The sequence below is a fragment of the Panthera leo genome, chromosome E2 (assembly GCF_018350215.1).
Source record: "Panthera leo isolate Ple1 chromosome E2, P.leo_Ple1_pat1.1, whole genome shotgun sequence".
NCBI lineage: Eukaryota > Metazoa > Chordata > Mammalia > Carnivora > Felidae > Panthera > Panthera leo.
This window is the reverse complement of record NC_056693.1, coordinates 57,250,769-57,268,323: the sequence shown is the minus strand read 5'-3', so window position 1 is coordinate 57,268,323 and position 17,555 is coordinate 57,250,769. Positions and strand designations below refer to the sequence as shown.

The window sequence follows — 17,555 nt, the reverse complement described above, 5'->3', positions numbered from 1 at the left end:
GAGATTTGACAATGGGTGAGCTCAGCACCGATTCTATAAATGTCATTTGCTATAAATATCTGTTCCGTGTAAGGCACCTGCTTCAGAATGACAACCACCTTGCTGAGAACAGCAAGTTTCAGGGTTGTGTTTTATTCCCATCTCTAATTACAGCTGAGGTGGGATTTCTTTCTTTCTTTCTTTCTTTCTTTCTTTTTTTCTTTCAACTGGTAGCTCCAAGGAAAATGTGGAAACCAGGACGCTGACCTTACAAAGTCTGTAAGCTTTTGCAGTGAAAGAAATAAAACCCATGCCCAAGTGAATGGTCTATGAAAGGCCAGCACAGATTTTTCTGGTTGTCTCAGGGCATGTATAGCTGAGCTACCTCGGATCGATGTCAAGGTCTCCAAACTCTGCTTCTTGGTGGGGAGGCTCAGACCCCTGAGGGCAGACTGCCTGGGTTCAATTCGTATCTCCGCTATGTTCTAGCTGTGCAACCTTGGGGGATGAATTCAGCTCCCTCATCTATGTCCGGGTGTTAGTGACAGGGTCGCCCCAGCGGACGTGAGAATTAGCTGAGAAGGTAGTTGCAAAGCACTTAACACGGCGCCTGGCACACACTCATTAGGAAGACGTTACTATGGCTAATATTGCATAATATAATCACCATATAATGTATGCGCCACATAATTACTATTACTGATACTCCCTACTGTCATCACGCATTTATATATATTGTATAACTCGTCCACCTGGCATGGCGGTTGGGCCCGAAAGAGGCAATGCTGTGAAACACGCACTGTGGGGCTCACACACACTAGTTTCTGTCCGTTTTCCGTTCCTGGGTCAATAACAGATTAAAACCTTTGTGTACTGTCTTACATCCCGCCCCCCTGGCTGAACCCCTCTCTCTCCCCTGCTTAATATCACAGGGATGGGTCCCAGCTTGTCCAATGCTGGTCACTCCCCTCTTCCTGAAATGCCCCCTCTCCCGCTGGAAAATCCTTCTCAGTCTGCTTCACTGGCTCCTTTTCCCTTAGGAAAAGGATCCTAGGGGGCTGGGGATCCTTGGGGCTTCTGGGCTCTGCCCTAGACCTTCTTCTACCTCGAGCATCCCGGCCCATCTCACACATCCCTGGCCTGATCGCCCCCACCCTACACACCCATAGCTTCTAGATCTGCATGTCTGGCCCACTCTCTGTCCCGTTGCAGCCCTGTGGTTCTGCTGGCTGTCCCCACTTTGATGTCCCACGGGCAGCTCAAATGCCACTTGTCCCAAACTGGACTCATTCCCTCCGCCTACCCAGATATTCAGGCCCAAGCTCGAGAATGTTCCTTCATTCTTTTTTCTTTTTTTGAGAGAGAGAGAGAGAGAGAGAGAGCACACGCAAGGTGGGGGGGGGGGGGGGGGAGAGGCAGAGAGAGAGAGACTATTTTTATCAATTTTTTTAAAAAGTTTATTTTGAGGGGTGCCTGGGTGGCTCAGTCGGTTAAGCGTCCGACTTCGGCTCCGGTCACGATCTCGCGGTCCGTGAGTTCGAGCCCCGCGTCGGGCTCTGGGCTGATGGCTCAGAGCCTGGAGCCTGCTTCCGATTCTGTGTCTCCCTCGCTCTCTGACCCTCCCCTGTTCATGCTCTGTCTCTCTCTGTCTCAAAAATAAATAAACTTAAAAAAAAAATTAAAAAAAAATTAAAAAGTTTATTTTGAGAGAGATTGACAGCATGAATGGGAGAGGAGCAGAGAGAGAGAGACAGAGAGAGAGAGAGAGAGAGAGAGAGAGAATCCCAAGCAGGCTCCACGCTGTCAGCACAGACCCCGATGTGGGTCTTGAACTGACGAACCTCGAGATCACGACCTGAGTTGAAACCAAGAGTCAGACGCTCAACCAACGGAGCCTCCCTGGCACCCCTTCCTTGACTCTTTTAAAAAACTTCATTAAACCTTTTGTTAAGTGTACAATTCAGTGATTTTTCATATATTCACAAGTTGTGCACCCAAGAAGCAGAAACCTAAATGTCCACCAACTAATTAATGGACGCCCGAAATATGGTCTCTGCATACAATGAGATATTTATTCAGCCACAGAAAGGAAAGAGGTACAGATTCGTCCTACAACCTGGGGGAACCTCGAAAACGTTACACGACACGGGAGGAGCTTGCCACAAAAGATCACATGGCGGGAATCCATCCGTACGAAGCATCAGGAAGAGGCAAATCCATGAGAGGCAGAAGGTAGGCTCATGACTGCCAGGGGCTGGGCCAGGAGTGAGGGGCCAGGAGAGTGACTGCCGATGAGTGCCGAGTTTCTTTTGGGGGAGACGGAAATTCTGGAACGTTGGCCATTGTGAACAACACTGCTGTGGACACTCACATGCTAGTTTTTATGTAGATGTATGTTTTCATTTCTCTTGGGTGTATTCCTGGGGCTGGAATTGCTGGGTCATGTGCCAACTCCATGTTCAACATTTTGATGAACTGCCAAGCTCTTTTCCAAAGTAGACACAGCATTTCACACGCCCACCAGCGGGGTGTGAGGGGGCCCTATCCCGCCACCGTGAGATCATGCCCTGAGCCGAAATCAAGAGTGGGACGCTTAACCGACTGAGCCACCCAAGTGCCCCCCTTTTCCTCTATTTAAATGGGGCTACTTGGGGCGCCTGGGTGGCTCAGCCGGTTAAGCGTCCGACTTCAGCTCAGGTCACGATCTCGCGGTCCGTGAGTTTGAGCCCCGCGTCAGGCTCTGGGCTGATGGCCCAGAGCCTGGAGCCTGCTTCCGGTTCTGTGTCTCCCTCTCTCTCTGCCCCTCCCCCGTTCATGCTCTGTCTCTCTCTGTCTCAAAAATAAATAAAGGTTAAAAAAATTAAAAAAAAAATAAATGGGGCTACTTGTCTTTGTTTGTTTGAGTCGTAAGTGTTCTTTATCTATCCTGGATACAAGAGCCCTATCAGATATATGATTTGCACGTACTTTCTATAGAGAGTGACCAGCGGACGTTCTAGAAGGGGCTCTTTCTATTGGGACGCTGGGGAAGGCCTCTCCGAGGGGCACGCCTGACATCTGCATGAGGGGTCCGCTGCCGTAAGTTGACACACCTGAAGCCCCCTTAGCTCTGGGCTTTCCTGTCATCGAGCCATTACTTGCCCTCCACTGTGGAAGTCTATTCGAGTAGAACCTTCTGTGGTCAGCAGCCAACAGCGTTCACCCCAAAATGACTGCTTGCTCCCCTGCTAGACTGTAAGCCCCACGAGGCCAGGAGAGTATTTGTCCAGCTCAGATTTGCACCCAGGCAACTCTTTTTTTTTTTTTTTTTTTTTTTTTTTAATTTTTTCATTTATTTATTGTCGAGAGACAGAGAGAGCACAATTGCGGAGGGGCAGAGAGAGGAGGAGACAGAACCTAAGGCAGGCTCCAGGCTCCAAGCTGTCGGCCCAGAGCCCGACGCGGGGCACGAACGCCCAAACCGTGAGATCATGATCTGAGCCCAAGTCGGACGCTTGACCGACTGAGCGCCCCTGCACCCAGGCAACTCTTAAAGGGAACATCTTTGCCAAAGTTTAAGGATCAAGAGCTTTCACAGAGAGGTCCGGGTATTCTGCTCTGCTTTCCCTAGACGACTGGAAGGCTTGGCACCCGCCATGCCAAGGTTCCTGCAGTGGGAATGCCAGTGAGGGCAAAGCGGAGAACCAGTGGTTCCCTTTGGATGTCAGCTCTGAAGCCGAAAGTGACCGCCAGGGGAGGGCGCAACAGAGAGGATCACCTTTCGCAGAAACACTTCTCTTGCAGATTGCAGGACGATCTTAGCTCATTTATATTCCGTGCCTGCCCCCTGCAGGCGAGTGAGTTTGCGATCCCTTTGGAACCATAATGGGCCCAGGGCCAGGAATGAATGAATGCATGCCTGCATTTATACCACTCCCTCAATTCTTGACGCAGTACATTAAACAAGGTGTCAAATATTGTCATTTGATTTCTAAAGAAACATGAATTAGCTTGCTGGGTATAGGGTGCGGATTTCAGTTTAAACAAATTTAGTTCCGGCGTGCCGTTTTCCTTTGCCGCCTTTGCTGGGCAGAGTTGACCTCGCGGTGCTCAGAATCGCGGTTCCCTTGAAAACCAGCCCTTTACGCTTTCCGTCCAATAGGGGGCGACAGCAACAACGAATAGAAGGAGAACAATAGTTAAAGGCGAAATACAGTCAAGGTGCTTCCTACAGGGATGCTGAGCCCGTGGAGTCATATTCTGGATGGGAGCCACTTTTGCGGGGGGGCGGGGGGGATTACTTAATATATAATGCATTCAGATGGTTCAATCCCCATCCGCTGGTATCTGGCCTCCCACTCATTTCCATCACAGGTATGACTTCTTTGACCCTTGTGCGCTCTCCCAAAGGCTTTTAAGCGTGTCTGAACAAATAGAAATATCTATTTACACCCCCAACCTTACCCCAAAAGGGAGCAACACCGTTCTGGACCTTGCTTTGTGTGCTCATGACGTATCGGGTAGAATGTTCCATATCAGTCCATACAGAAGGTCTCTCCCCACCCCAGACTCCCCTCCCTCACCTCTTTCACGGCTGCATTGGTTCTCCTTGGCAGACCTGTGTCATACTCTATTCACCCAGTCCCCTACCGATGGGCATTTTAGGTCGCTCCTAACCTTTTGCGGCTGGAAATAAAGTTCAATGAATAACCTTGAATAGATTTACACACACGTGAGCCTGGCTATAGCAGCGGCTGTAGCCCCACCTGCACAGGAGAATCACCTAGGGGGACTTTAAGCATCCCGGCCCCCTGGCTGGACCTGAGATCAATCGCATCAGCATCTCCGAGTGTGGGGTCAGGGCACCACGCTAACTCCAGGGTCCAGCCAGCCCTGGGCACCACTGACCTCTTGGGGAACTTGACTGGTCAAGAGCACGTAGGCTTGTAAATCTGCTAGACATTGCCAAGTGGCCTCTGTTGGGCGTGATGCCCACGTGCACCCCCACCAGTGTGACAGGGGCTGGGTCTCCCTAGCCTCACCACAGAGCAGGCTTGTCCAACTTTGATCTTTGCTGACCTGCTAGTTTATTTTGAAGGGATCTCTGTCCTGCCTTAATTTGGGCTGAAAGGGAGCATATGTTTGAGAGCCATTTAGTCTATCTGGTCGTGGCCTGGGCCGGTTTCTGCTTTCGTTTTTTACTCAGATTGGCTTCTGTATACATCAGCAAGATGAATTCTTTGTGATGTGAGTTGCAAATACTGTTCCCTGCTTTGTCTTTTGTTTTCACACTTTGCACGAGGCACTATGTGTTGTTTATGTTGTTTCTCCTCGGAAGAGCACTCTTTATCCATATAAATGTGTCCTTGTTTTGTTCTAGGTTTGGATTTTGAGTCAAGCCTGAAAGACCTCTCTCATTTCAGACTTCTTCCCGGGTTTGCTTCGGAAACTTCTGCGGTCTCCTTCATTTACACTTAAAGCCGTGATGCTTTCGGATTGCCCCCGATCAGTGGTGCGAGGTCTGCATCGTTTTTTTGTTTCTTTCCAACGGTCAATTGTATCAGTACCTTTATCAAGGAGTAAGATAGGAACTGCTTTGGGCTGCCTCGGACTGGAATTTGTTTTTGACTTTTTATTTATGGCAACACCTGCTCCTGTTTTTCTTTTTTACCTGCCTTGACACGGTTACTAGTCTTTGTGGTCTGGCAGGATAAGGAATGAATGAGTGAGTCAGCCAGGGAGGGAGGAAGATCGAATGAGTCAGCTTTTGCACTCAGAGGAACCCAAAGGGGGAGATAACCAGAATACAAATAACCAGAGTACAAAGTAAACAGTGATCCCACCAGCGTTCTGGAAGCAATCCACTTTCTATCCCCTCCTATTTGAAATGCTTCCTTCTTTCCAGTCCCTCCGCACCTAGAACCCAGGGTCAAACACGGGGTGGGGTCAGTTCCTTTGGTCTGCTCCATTAAGTCACCCGCTTGGAGGTCCCCTTTGGAGGCTAGGAGGTCTGCAGTTCTGCAGCCTGGGCGGGGGGTGGGGGGTGGGGAGGAGGAATAAGGAAGAGGGAGAGGCAAGGAGTGGGAGGGAGGAGGAGGGCAGAAGACAAGGGAGGAGGGGGAAGGGAGGAGGAGGAGAGAATAGGGAGAAAGGAGAAGGGGTAAGTGGTGGAGATAACGGGGAGAGTTAAAAAGGAAGAGAGAAGGGGGAAGAAAGGAAGGGAGGGGAGGTAAGAGAAGACGCGGAGGAGGGGTTGGGAAGTGGGAGGAGCAAGGAGGGGGAGGGGAGGAGGGGAGCAGGGAGGGAATAAGGAGGGCTTCCACAAGGAAGGGGAGGAGGGAGGAGGGAGAGGGAGTAGGGAAGGGTGAGGGAAAGGAGAAAGAGGGGTTGGGGAGGAGGAAGTGGGGAGGAGGAGGGGGGGAGTGGGAGAACGAGAAGGGGGTTGGGAGGGAGGAGGGGGAGGGAGGAGCAGAAAGCCCCTCCTCCAGCCCCTGCCACGGAGTTGCGCAACCCGCCCGGACTGGGATTGGTCGTAGGCGAATCAAGAGGCCCCGCCCCCACGGCCCAGCGGCCAATGGCCGGAGGGGGGCGTGGCGGCGCGGCCTGGATCCCAGCGCGCGCCCTGTGCGCCCTCGGAGCCGCCGCCGCGCTCGCAGCTCGCAGCTCGCCCCTCGCAGCCCGCGCCGCTGTCGCCGCTGCCACCACCGCCGCCCGCCCTCCGCGCGTCCCCGCCGCGCTCCTTTCCCTGCGGCCGGCCCGGGGAGCGCTCGGTCGCTCCGGGCAGAGTGTCCCTGCTGCGGCCCTGCGGCGATGGCCACCAAGATCGACAAAGAGGCTTGCCGGGCGGCGTACAACCTGGTGCGCGACGACTGCTCGGCCGTCATCTGGTGAGGAACTTTCCATTGCTCTCCAAGCCCCGCTCCCCGGGCTCGCGAGGGGCCTGGTGCACTGAGCCGGCTTCCAAACGGGACGGATTAAGGGTCATGCCGTGCTGTCTCCCGCAGCCTTAACCCAGGACAGCGTGGAAAGCCAGCGCTGGCTTCTCCCTATTCAGAGCATCCTTTAGATTGTCCTGCTGGAAGCTTGGCACCTGGCTGCTACCATCGCTGATGTGTGTATGTGTGTGTTTTTTCTTCTCCCAATCCAAAGGGTGACTTTTAAATATGACGGCTCCACCATCGTCCCCGGCGAGCAGGGATCACAGTATCAGGACTTCATCCAACAGTGCACAGGTAGGGAAACGCGCCTTCGAGGGGGTTGGGGGTGGGGGGGAGAGATTGCTGATCTTTGGGGGAAATTGTCCACGCGGGAAAGAGGAGCTTCTGCGGAGGCCAAGCTGCGAGGAGCCTGGCCACCCCCACCGCGCCTCTGGCGCTGGGGGAACCAGATTTGAGGATTTTAAAGCCTCGTGAAACGTGCTCCCTCTGGACATCCAGAGCAACCAGGGGGGACTGCCTGGCTCCCTTGCTGCCACAGTACCCTCTCCAGAAGAGATGGCTCCTTTGGCTCCTCTGCCCCCTGCGGGTCACTGGTTTTCCAAGGGTCAACTCAGTGTGGTTCCGAACTCGTCTTCCGCCCTCCCCACCTTCACCAGTCAGTGAGCCAAAATAAAAACAATCCTGGAACTTGCAGGAGAAAGAAACTCAGCTATATCCTCCCTTCTCCCGAGATCATTGTCAGTGTTTTGGTTATATGTGTTTTTTCCTTGTAGAAAATAGAGTCAGATAGGACAGAGTACACGCCATATGACGAGTACAATTTCATTGCTGTGAAATTGTAGAAAAGGCAAATCTGATGTGTGGTGTGAAAAGTCAGAAGAGTGATCTCCTTTTGGGGCAGATAGCCTTTGACTTGGGAGGGGCACACGGAAGGCCGCGGGCTTTTGGAAATGTCTCCTCTTTCCATCTGGGAGGCGATTACACAGGTGTGTACCTAGGTAAGAAATCATTGAGCAAAATACTTCTGATGTGTAAACTTTGTGCACTTCCCTGGGGGTGTGTGAAACCATTGAAAGGAAAGAATGCATGCTGTGTATAACCACAGACCCCTCGGTAGAGGCAAAAAGCCCAGCCCCTTTGGGAATGGGACCCATTCCAGGTCTCTGGTCTCTAGCTTTGAAACAGATGTGCAAACAAAGGCTGTGTGGCCTGGAGGTTAGAGCAGGAACTCTGGGCCAGCTCCGCAGACTGGGTGTGAATCACCAACTGGCCACTTCCTGGCTGTGTGACTGGGGGCAAGTTACTTAACCTCTCGGGGCCCTGGTTTCCTTACCTGTAGTCTCAGAGGACTGCTGTGAGGGTAACTGAGTCAACGTGTGTAAAATGCTCGGGGCAGTGCCTGCACAAAACTACACGGCCAACTGTGAAATGAAGAAAACGTACGAAATTGTGCCACGGGATCACGTGGCCGCGCCTTTCCTTCACTGTTTCCTTATCCAAATGGTATTTTGCCTTTGGTTTAATTGAAAGAATATTTCTGAAGAGTCTGCTGTGGGCTGGGCGGTCCTAAGGCGTACAGATTGCTTAAAAATTAAGCCTAAAATATCAGAGGTGTGAAATGCTGTAACAGCTCCCGTTGAATAAGGCACCGAGGGTGTCTCGTGGAGAGCCGCTGGGGCGGGATTTGAACCCAGGCCCCTGACTCAGGATCCCTGCCTCTGTACCACCACTACCCTTCCTCCGCTGTGGTGGATGCTTTTGCAAGTAGCCTAAGTACAGACTCTTGGCTTTCCCCCCAATCTGGTGGACAACCAGGAGATTTAGCAGTATTTTTTGCCTGGTCGGATCTGAGGCTTTGTCCGACCGGCCGGCTTCCCTCCTCGCTGAATTCAGGAACAGAAAACTAGCAGTTTCTTTCCTCCCTTTGACCATCCATCACTTCCCACCCAACCCCCTCCCCCCCACCGCCGCCGCCATCAGACTGGGTCTTGCTTCTGAAGCTATTGTCCGCTCCAGCAAGTAGGAGAAGGTGACCCAGGGACGAAAGTGCATCCTGTCAATAGAAGAGACTCTGAACAGATGCTCGCGGCCATTGGAAGGGCTTGGTGCGGTCAGAGAATACTTCCTTCCTCCCCTGGGGCCTTGCAGGCGGTTTACTCTGACCCTTCCCCCAGTGGCAGGGATGGGAGTGGGGAGTGCCTGGCGGGGGAACTAAAAATGCTTTCCCTGCTGCTCGTTGATCTTATGAATGGGCTGTGGGATCCGAAGCTCCGTCTGCTTTGGCTGGAAATCTGCCTGCCTTCCCCAGCCATCTGTTGGACAAATGTATAGACGAGTTACGGTTGCTGTGTCTGCACTGGTTCCCCTCGGAAAACCACGGCCGTGTCCTCGTGACCCAGTGACAAAGGACTCAGAACGCACCCACTGGCCGGTAGCTTTGTACTCGCAAGTCGCTGCACTTGGCGTGCCTTGTCCCCATGACTGAGATAGTTCCCCTTCCACAGGTGAGTAGCCCGAGGCCCAGCGCAGTTAAGCAACTTGCCCGCCATCACGTACGTAGTTAGGACGTGGCAGAGCTGGGACTTGAACCCAGGCAGGCTGGCTCCAAGTGCCATGTTCGTGGCCTCGTCTCTCTAAGGAAGTGGGTTTAGATTTTTTTTTTTTAAGTTTTATTTATTTAAGTAATCTCCACACCCCACGTGGGGCTTGAACTCCCGACCCCGAGATCAAGGGTGGCTCACTCTTCCGACCCAGCCTGCCAGGTACCCCGGAAGTGGTTTAGATTCTCATTTTCAAGCCAGGAGGCTTCTTTAGTGCTACAGTAGGTTCCAGTTTGTTTGCAGGATACACCACTCATGTGATGCGGGGAGGGCTCTCTGTGGCCCTAATTCCCAGGCAGGTGTCCTGCAAGCCTGAGGGGCCCAGGCCGTGGGGACAGGCTCTCGCTCTGGCCCAGCCTTCCCCTTTCCAAACATCGAACAAGGTGCAAAGGGGACTTAGAAGCCACAAGCCATCGCTCCATCTCTCCCTCCAAAGGTGCTGGGGTGGGGTGGGGGAGGGGCGGTGGGGCGGGGCGTTTCCTCCCAGGCTTTCTCTCCTCCCTGACAGCCCGTTTCTGGCATTCTCTCCGAACCAGCCCTTCTTTCCCAGCCCCGTGCCCTCTGGCTGCTGCCTCTCATCTCTCCTCGCCCCCAGGCCTGGCCTCTCCTTGGCTGCGGCTGTTTTCTGGAAGGTTGCTCATCCTCCTGTTTCTGCTGGCAGGGTTTGGAGCCCTCTGTGTTCTGTACTGGCTCTTTTGGTGCTGGATGCACCTGCCCCCCCTCCCCCCCCCAACTGCTTTACTGCCTCCACTCTTGGCTTTTTGCCCCACACCTCAGTCCACGAGAGATGGTCCGAGAGCTCGCATAGTGGGATGTGTTTTTTTATTTCCACAGCCCGGAGTTAGAAAATCTCTAGAGTCACATCCCAGCTGTGTCTCTTGCTTGCTGTGTGGCCTGGGGCAAGGACATCCCCTTCTCTGTGCCTCAGTGTTCTAGTCTGTGAAATGGGCGTCCTGGCGGTGCTCACCTCTGACAGTGACTGGGAGGGTTGGCCGAAAGAACACATTTAAAAGGAGAGCGCAGGCCCCCGATGGCACGTCGACTGTTGGTACTTTTTATGGGGTTTACTCTCGTACCTCTTACGAGGACGTTGTGTTTTCTGTTCTGAAGGTCCCGGCACGTGCCTCAGCGCCGTGCCCAGGGGGCCCAGAGCTCCAGATTAGCCCCAGTAGCCACTCGACCCCAGGGCGGCGTGGCACGCCTCGGACCTTTCGCCTGGGTCTGTGCGCAGTAACGCTCAGTCCATAAGCACCGACTGCGGAAGAGACGGTTGGCACAGCGGTTCAAGGTTTAGGCTGCATCGGGCCGGCCTGGCTTCCGGGTCGGGCCAGTCACGTGACCTGGGGCAGTTGCATGACCTGCCTGCGCATCCTTTGCTACAGTGTGGTCATTAGGAGGGTTAAGGAAGCAACTCACCGTGCTGAGGAGGTCCTAAGCGCTCCTTAAATGTTAATGACTGTGATTGTCATGGTCTTCATCTCCTTGGTGGAACTTAATTGGTGTGGCAGGAGCCTGTGTGGTCTGAGAGCACCAGAGAGGTGGGAGGGTCAAGAAGCGATGGGGAGGAAAGGGGTAGCCAGCTGTGCTGCAGGGCGGGGGGTGCCCCCGACAGAGCCTGGGGGAGCCGAGGGGAGCCACTTGCCAGGCTGAGTGGATATGTGATCCCTCTGATTGCGGTAGAGAGGGCCTGCGGATCATGGGTACGCGACGATCAGTGGCTCAAGCTGTCTATGAAATCACGTTTTGTTTTTGTACTTGATAAGTATTGTGTGTCCCTGGTGGAATATTGAGAAAGCCAGACTAAGCAAAAAGAAGAGAATAGAAGCTGGATATAGTTCAGATACACTTTTATTACTCAGAAATGAGTTCGTTAATTCGTGTGTCCTTCCTTCCTTCCTTCCTTCCTTCCTTCCTTCCTTCCTCCTTCCTTCCTTCCTTCCTTCCTTCCTTCCTTCCTTCCTTCCTCCTTCCTCCTTCCTTCCCTTCATGCCTCCCTCCCTTCCTCCCTCCACATATTTCTTCCTTCCACGTATGTGAGTGGCTCTTCTGCAGGGTCCTGTTCTGGGCACTGAGGATAAATATAGAAACAGAGAAGGTCCCTGTCCTCAGAGAGCTCATGTTCTATTGTCATTGCCCAGCCTTTAAAATGGCTACGTAATGTTCTCTCATATACGTGTAGCATTGTTTAACCAATTCTTTGTTGATGGACCCCAAAGTACTCTGTCGCAAGCCCGTTTTATTTTGGAAAGGATCCAAGCACCTGGGAATGAATCCACTTTTCTGTGGGTCCATATTTTAGAGCCGATCGGGTACGAGCATCGATGGTCAAGCCAGGGTATCTTGCCTGGACTTGTAGCCTTGAGGTGCCGTGTGACCTTGGGCAAGACTCCCGCATTTTGTTTCCCCCTCTGTAAGATGGGGATAATGACTGCACCGCTTTGTTGTGAGAATACATTGACATGATATATACAAAGCGGCACTTGGTATGGCCTCAGGGCTCAAAACTATGGTTGTTGCTAATGCAGAACCTTCTTGGAAGGTGTCGCACATCAATGGATAGGTTGAAATAAACTTGGAGGTCAGTGTCCGCGTGAAGCTTGATTGGGGTAGATGCCCTGTGATGTTGGCTAGATGAGGGTCTGGGTGCGGATAATATTCCCACGATGCTTTGTTGAGCCTGGAGTCTTCAGCTCAAAACCTCACTCACAGGGAAAAGCGGGGTTTGATATTTTTGTCCATCCTTGGACGTCCCATCCTTGGGGTGGGGGGCTTTTCTCATTTCAGAGTAATCCCCGCTCTGCCAGTGTAGTTCCAGGGAAGCTGACTTAACTCCGTACAGCCCCATTGGGAGTAAGCGGTGTCCTCTGTTGACTGATTGGTTCGGGGTTGGGCCCTCGTGACTCAAGTCGAGCCAATCGGCTGCATCCCTGATACTTTGGACAGAGTTGCTGGGCGAGCCCTTTTTGCTCTGGGATTAAGACCTGTTAGCATAGTGAAGGCCTGGAGCTTTCGGGACCCTTGCACCCTGTGGGGACTCGGGAGCAGAGCCAGAGATGGGGAGCGGGACCTAGAGGGCATGGCTTAAAGTCTCAGGTGCAGCCACGCCTGGAGCTCTCTCCTGAGGCTGTTTGCTTCCATGGGCCAGTTCAATTTCTTTTCCTCAAGCCAACTTGAGTAGGCTCTTTATCATTTCCATCGAAAAGAGCCCGAGGCCATAGCCCCCAGGGTAGATGGCTGGGCGGGGCTGAGGGAGGAGAATCTAGGCTGGCCCAGGAATTCAAAAGCTCTCCTATGAGGATTAGTTGAGGTATCCGGGCAGTTTTAGCTCAGAGAGGCATCTCAGGGGACTTGAGTGTTGTCCTTGGTGTTTGAGGGGCTGCCCTGTGCCATGTGCCCACTTTACTTCTTCACACCCCAACCCCACGTGGTAGAAGGACCAGACAGTAGGAATTTCAGGGGTAGATTGTAGGTTCACCTGAGGAAGGACTGTCCTTGGGTTAGAATGGGCTGTCACTGAAGGCAGTGAGACCGCCATCGTGGGAGGTATGTCGGGAGTGGTTGCCTGACCACTTAGCACAGATGTTTAAGAAAGCGTTTGAAAGGGGCCATCCGTGACCATGCACTCTCCTCTTCTGGTCTGTTCTACTCCCAGGAAGAGAAACAGAATGCATTAGTATAGGCCCGGGATGGGGTCAGCCCTACCAGGGGCTGACAGCGGCAGTCGGGTGGTTTCTAAGGAAAATGGGTGCGTTTATAGTTAGAGAAAATACTATTTATTCTGACACTTGCCCAAGAACAGTAAGGCAGGCTTTATTCAGGGGGACTGTGTGACAGGTGTAGGGACCATTACCGTGTGGGTTTGCAACGGGGGAGGGGGATCAGGCTCAGTTCTGAATACGACAAGAAAAAGTCCGAATTTATAGTCAAGAAGCAAGGTGGGGGCCAGTGGGTGGGGAGTGGCCAAGAGGAAGCGTCAGGGCTGAGGGCGATTCTGGCCGAACTGCTAAACTTAGCAGGATTCTTGCTGAACGCGAGTAACACACAGATGAACACAGAAGTCCGAAAGTTGAGACCTAGGTGAAGAAGCGTTCAGAAGGCCAGATTAGAATTTGGTCAAGGACGGAACTTTTGCTGCTACCAAAAGAAAGCGGATGGGGCGCGAATAAGACAAATGCCCTCGTCTGGGGCCTCTGTGTGTGCAGCTGCACAACGCACGTACAATCGGCGGTCAGTTTATCGTGCTGTTCTGCACTTGGCTGTTTCCCGACCCCCTTGTGGCCCATACATGTACAGACTCCAGAAATTTCAGCCAAAAGGTCAGGAGAGAAACGTCTAGTGAGACTAAGGGAATAGGAGGTCGAAAGGAAGCTTTAAATCTACAACAGTGCTGTGAATGTGGCAAAGCGCTAATCAGTCTGTCCGCCCATTGAACGAACGGGGACGGAGCACCTCCTTTGTTCCAGAGACAGTGTTGGGTTTGTGATTTTTAGGTGACACTCTGAAGGCTAGTGACCCACTACCTGCACGGCTTTCTGCGATATACAGTGTCTCGTTGCTTTCTTTTCCCGCACGTGTGTCGCCGAGGGGTTTTGAGCTGCACTGCCTTGCTTCCTTGTGTCCTAAGATGCATGGGCACACTTGAGATGTCTCGTCTGGATTGCCTCTGGGGTGATAGTGGTGCCTGCTTTTGACTTTGTGGTCTTTCCCCTTCCATGGGGAAGGCTGCTACCTGTCCATCTGCCTGGTAAGTAGTGTGTCCTTGTTCAGAAAGAGTCTTCGATGAATTGAATTGAATTGAATTGAATTGAATTGAATTGAATTGAGTTTTTGCTCCTTGAAGATCGCTGGGAGTTGGTGCAGACTTTTAAAGTTTTGCTTGTGGAGCGACTAGGTGTTCCCTCCGCCCCCTCATCTTCCATCATTTCTCCACCTGTTACATTCTGGGGACTGTCCCCTCACCCCTAGAGCACGGCACCCCACGCGTAGGTCTTTGGTAATCTGGTCACCAAAATTAGTGGCTGTTTCTTTGTCCTGATTCCACTCTGTGTTCTCCCAGCTTTTGTTGGTGAGCACGACTCACTGAAAAAACACGTTTCCTTCCCTCTGCTTCCCCCTGCAAACACACATACTTCTCCTTTTATGTCTCTTACCTCCTGTTCTCATTTCCTGCTCCCGCTTCTCTTTTCCCTTCTTGCCCCACAAGAGTGGGCGTTTCCCACCCTTGATCTTGGCTTTTCCTTCTGCAGGGAATGGGGTGAGCGCCTGCTGGGGGTGCCACGCCCTTTGCCTGGTGACCGCGTAGCCCAGGGCCAGGTGGCGTCAACTCCTCTCCCCTTTGGAACATCTGGTGGCTTTTGCCCATAAGGTCCAAATGCTTAGCGATAACACAGAATGCCCCTTACGAGCCCTCCCATTGCTCGTCCCCAACACAGAGGATTCTGACCCCTTGGTTGCTCAAAGGCCAGGCTCCGTGCAGACGCTTTGCACACATTGGCACAGATACTGTTTCGTATCCGTGAAGGATGTGTGCGTGATGAGTAAGTAGCAGTTTTCCCGTTTCACTGATGAGGAGTCTGACCATTTCCTTGAAGAGTCGAAAGTTGCTTGCTTGAGATGGGAGAGTGGGTGGCCTTGGACCCCAGATCTGTGTCCAAGGAACTTTGTCCTCCTGGAGGACTTCTATACACCTGTCAAGGCCCAGTGGAAATGTCCCCTCCGTGCAGATGGCCTCCTTGCCTCTGTGATGCTCACCACATTGTGCGGGGTGAGGGGTGCCTGTTTCTTCAGCGCTGCAGCAAGGGCCTGGAGAGAGCCACTCGGGCCGGGGTGGTGGCCTCCTTGGTGGCGAACCCCTGCCCCCCGCAGTTAGCCGGTCCCGATCTCTTTTCCTTACGTGGGCCCAAGTCGCAGGCTGCAGCACCCAGCAGCGCCTCACGTCGTACCCACGTCGTACCCACGTACCCACGTACCCACGTCTGTCGTCTGACTTTCCCTGCTGGAGGCTGAGCTCCCCCCCGGGGCGGAATCCTGGTTGCTGTCCCGTCAGCACCTGGAACACCACCTGGCATTCTCATCTGCTGCTTGTTGAGTAGAGGAATGACAGTCCCCTGAGATGTTTGAGAGCTGCGCTACCCCCCACCCCCCTGCGAAGGCACGCTGTGCCCCTGCTGAGGTTGCAACCCAGTGGCCCGTATGGACATCTGCAGGTGCCAAGGCTCCCTGGCCGCTGCCTCTGCCCCCACTGGCTTCTGGCTCTGGTTTCCTGCCCCAGGGCCCTTGCATGGCTGCGTTCCTCGCCCACCTGATTTTGTGTGCTTGGCTTTTCAGATTCAGCTCAGTCAGTGGCCTCAGCAGGGGCAGGTCCCCTGAGGCCTGTGTCTGACCTGCTGGCGGGGCTATGCCCTCAGCATTTTGTCTTTTGTCTCACCAGCACATTTTGAAATCAGCCTGCCTTACGTCCTGAGTTGGTCCTGGGCTGCGTTTATCCTCCTCTATCTCATTTTTCCTGTGCCTTCTGGAACAAATTCCCACAAACCGAGTGGCTTGAAGTAACGCGATTTTATCATCTGACAGTTCTGGAGGTCAGAAGTCCAAAATCTGTGGCACCGGGCTAAACTCCAGGTGTAGGCAGGGGTGTGGTCTTTCTGGAGGCCCCAGGGGAGAGTCCATTTCCTGGCCTTTTCCAGCTCCCGGAGGCGCCTGCGTCCCTCGACTCAGGGCCCCTCCTCCACCTTCGAGGCCAGCGAGAGCGGGTCGCGTCCTTGTCAAGCTGCTGTGTCTCTGGTTCTGATTCTTTTGCTCCTGATGACGTTGGGCCCACCTGCATCATCCAGGATGCTCTCTCCTATCCAGATCCTTAACAATCACCTCTGCAAAGGCCCTTCTGGGTCAGGTGCTATAGTCGTGGGTTCTGGAGATTCCGACGCGGACATCGTGGCCAGCCGTCTTGCCAGCCGCTGTGATCTAATGATTTCATCTCATCTATACCGTGGCCCAGTGTGGTAGGTCCCGCTGTAAGTCCCACTCCGTAGGTGGCAAAACTGAGGCTCAGAGATGGGAAGGCCCTGGCCCAAGGTTGCACAGAGGCCCCGCTCTGTTCCTTCCCTGGCGCCTGGGTTCCTGGCCACCCCCCCAACACCCCGCTGCTTCCCTACGCTTGCAACTGAAATTCTTTTCAAACAAGCTCTTTTGGGGGCGCCTGGGCGGCTCCGTCGGTGAAGCGTCCGACTTCGGCTCAGGTCGTGATCTCGCGGTCCGTGAGTTCGAGCCCCGCGTCGGGCTCTGCGCTGACAGCTCGGAGCCTGGAGCCTGCTTCCGATTCGGTGTCGCCCTCTCCCTTTGTTCCTCCCCTCCTTACGCGTGCATGCTCTCTCTCTTGAAAAAAACATTAAAAAAAAAATCTCTCTTAAAAAAAAACAAAAAAGCTTTTTCCTTCCCCCACCCCCCAGTTTTACTGAGAGATATTTGACAGACGTCATTAGCAGCGTAAGGCACAATGGTTTGCTTTCTACGTGCTGCGGAATGATCACCACGGGAGGTTCTGTGGATATCTGTCATCTGATGGGGGTGCAATAAAGCGAAAGAGAAAGCATTTCTCTTTGTGATCAGAGCTCTTAGGACCCACGCTCATAATAGCTTTCCGCAAGGTCTTTTCTGGAACGCTCAGGGGCAGACCTAAGGCCTGTGTCCCTGGCTGGTGGCACACGTTAGTGGGACTCACAGCTCAGAGGTGATTTTTCTGGAAGAAGTGGAAAACCTGCGATGGTCTTTGAAGGACACCTCTGTGATTCAAATGCCTCTGTCCTTCCCAGGGGACAATTCTGACTTTGCTACTTTTGCCTGAAAGGACGTTCCGGGAGGTCGTCTGATCTGACCCGGAGGTAGTTTTCGTCCCTTTTGGGGGGCTCTAATTCTACCCCGACTGTAGACTGGAGCGTGTTGTTCCTGGTTTCAGATAAAAGCCAGTTGCCGCCTCGGGCAGGCCAGGGTTCCCTCTGGGTCACGCTGGGCTCCTGGGGAAAACTGAGAAGAGCCGGGTCCTGGGCTGCGAGCCCCCCTC

The 17,555-nt window shown here is 53.3% G+C and overlaps 1 protein-coding gene across 2 annotated transcripts in view; it reads left to right on the top strand.

Moving 5' to 3' along the window:
* The first annotated feature begins 6,604 nt into the window (after window positions 1–6,604).
* COTL1 (coactosin like F-actin binding protein 1) overlaps window positions 6,605–17,555 on the top strand; it is a 35,529-nt gene continuing 24,578 nt past the window's right edge. Inside the window, exons 1-2 of one of the 2 annotated variants that reach the window (XM_042917861.1) lie at window positions 6,605–6,845; window positions 7,108–7,190. In XM_042917861.1, the coding sequence (XP_042773795.1) occupies window positions 6,769–6,845; window positions 7,108–7,190 (160 nt within the window). In that variant the 5' untranslated portion in view covers window positions 6,605–6,768. The remainder of the gene's footprint in view (window positions 6,846–7,107; window positions 7,191–17,555) is intronic. The other variant, XM_042917862.1, reaches the window with a different exon arrangement.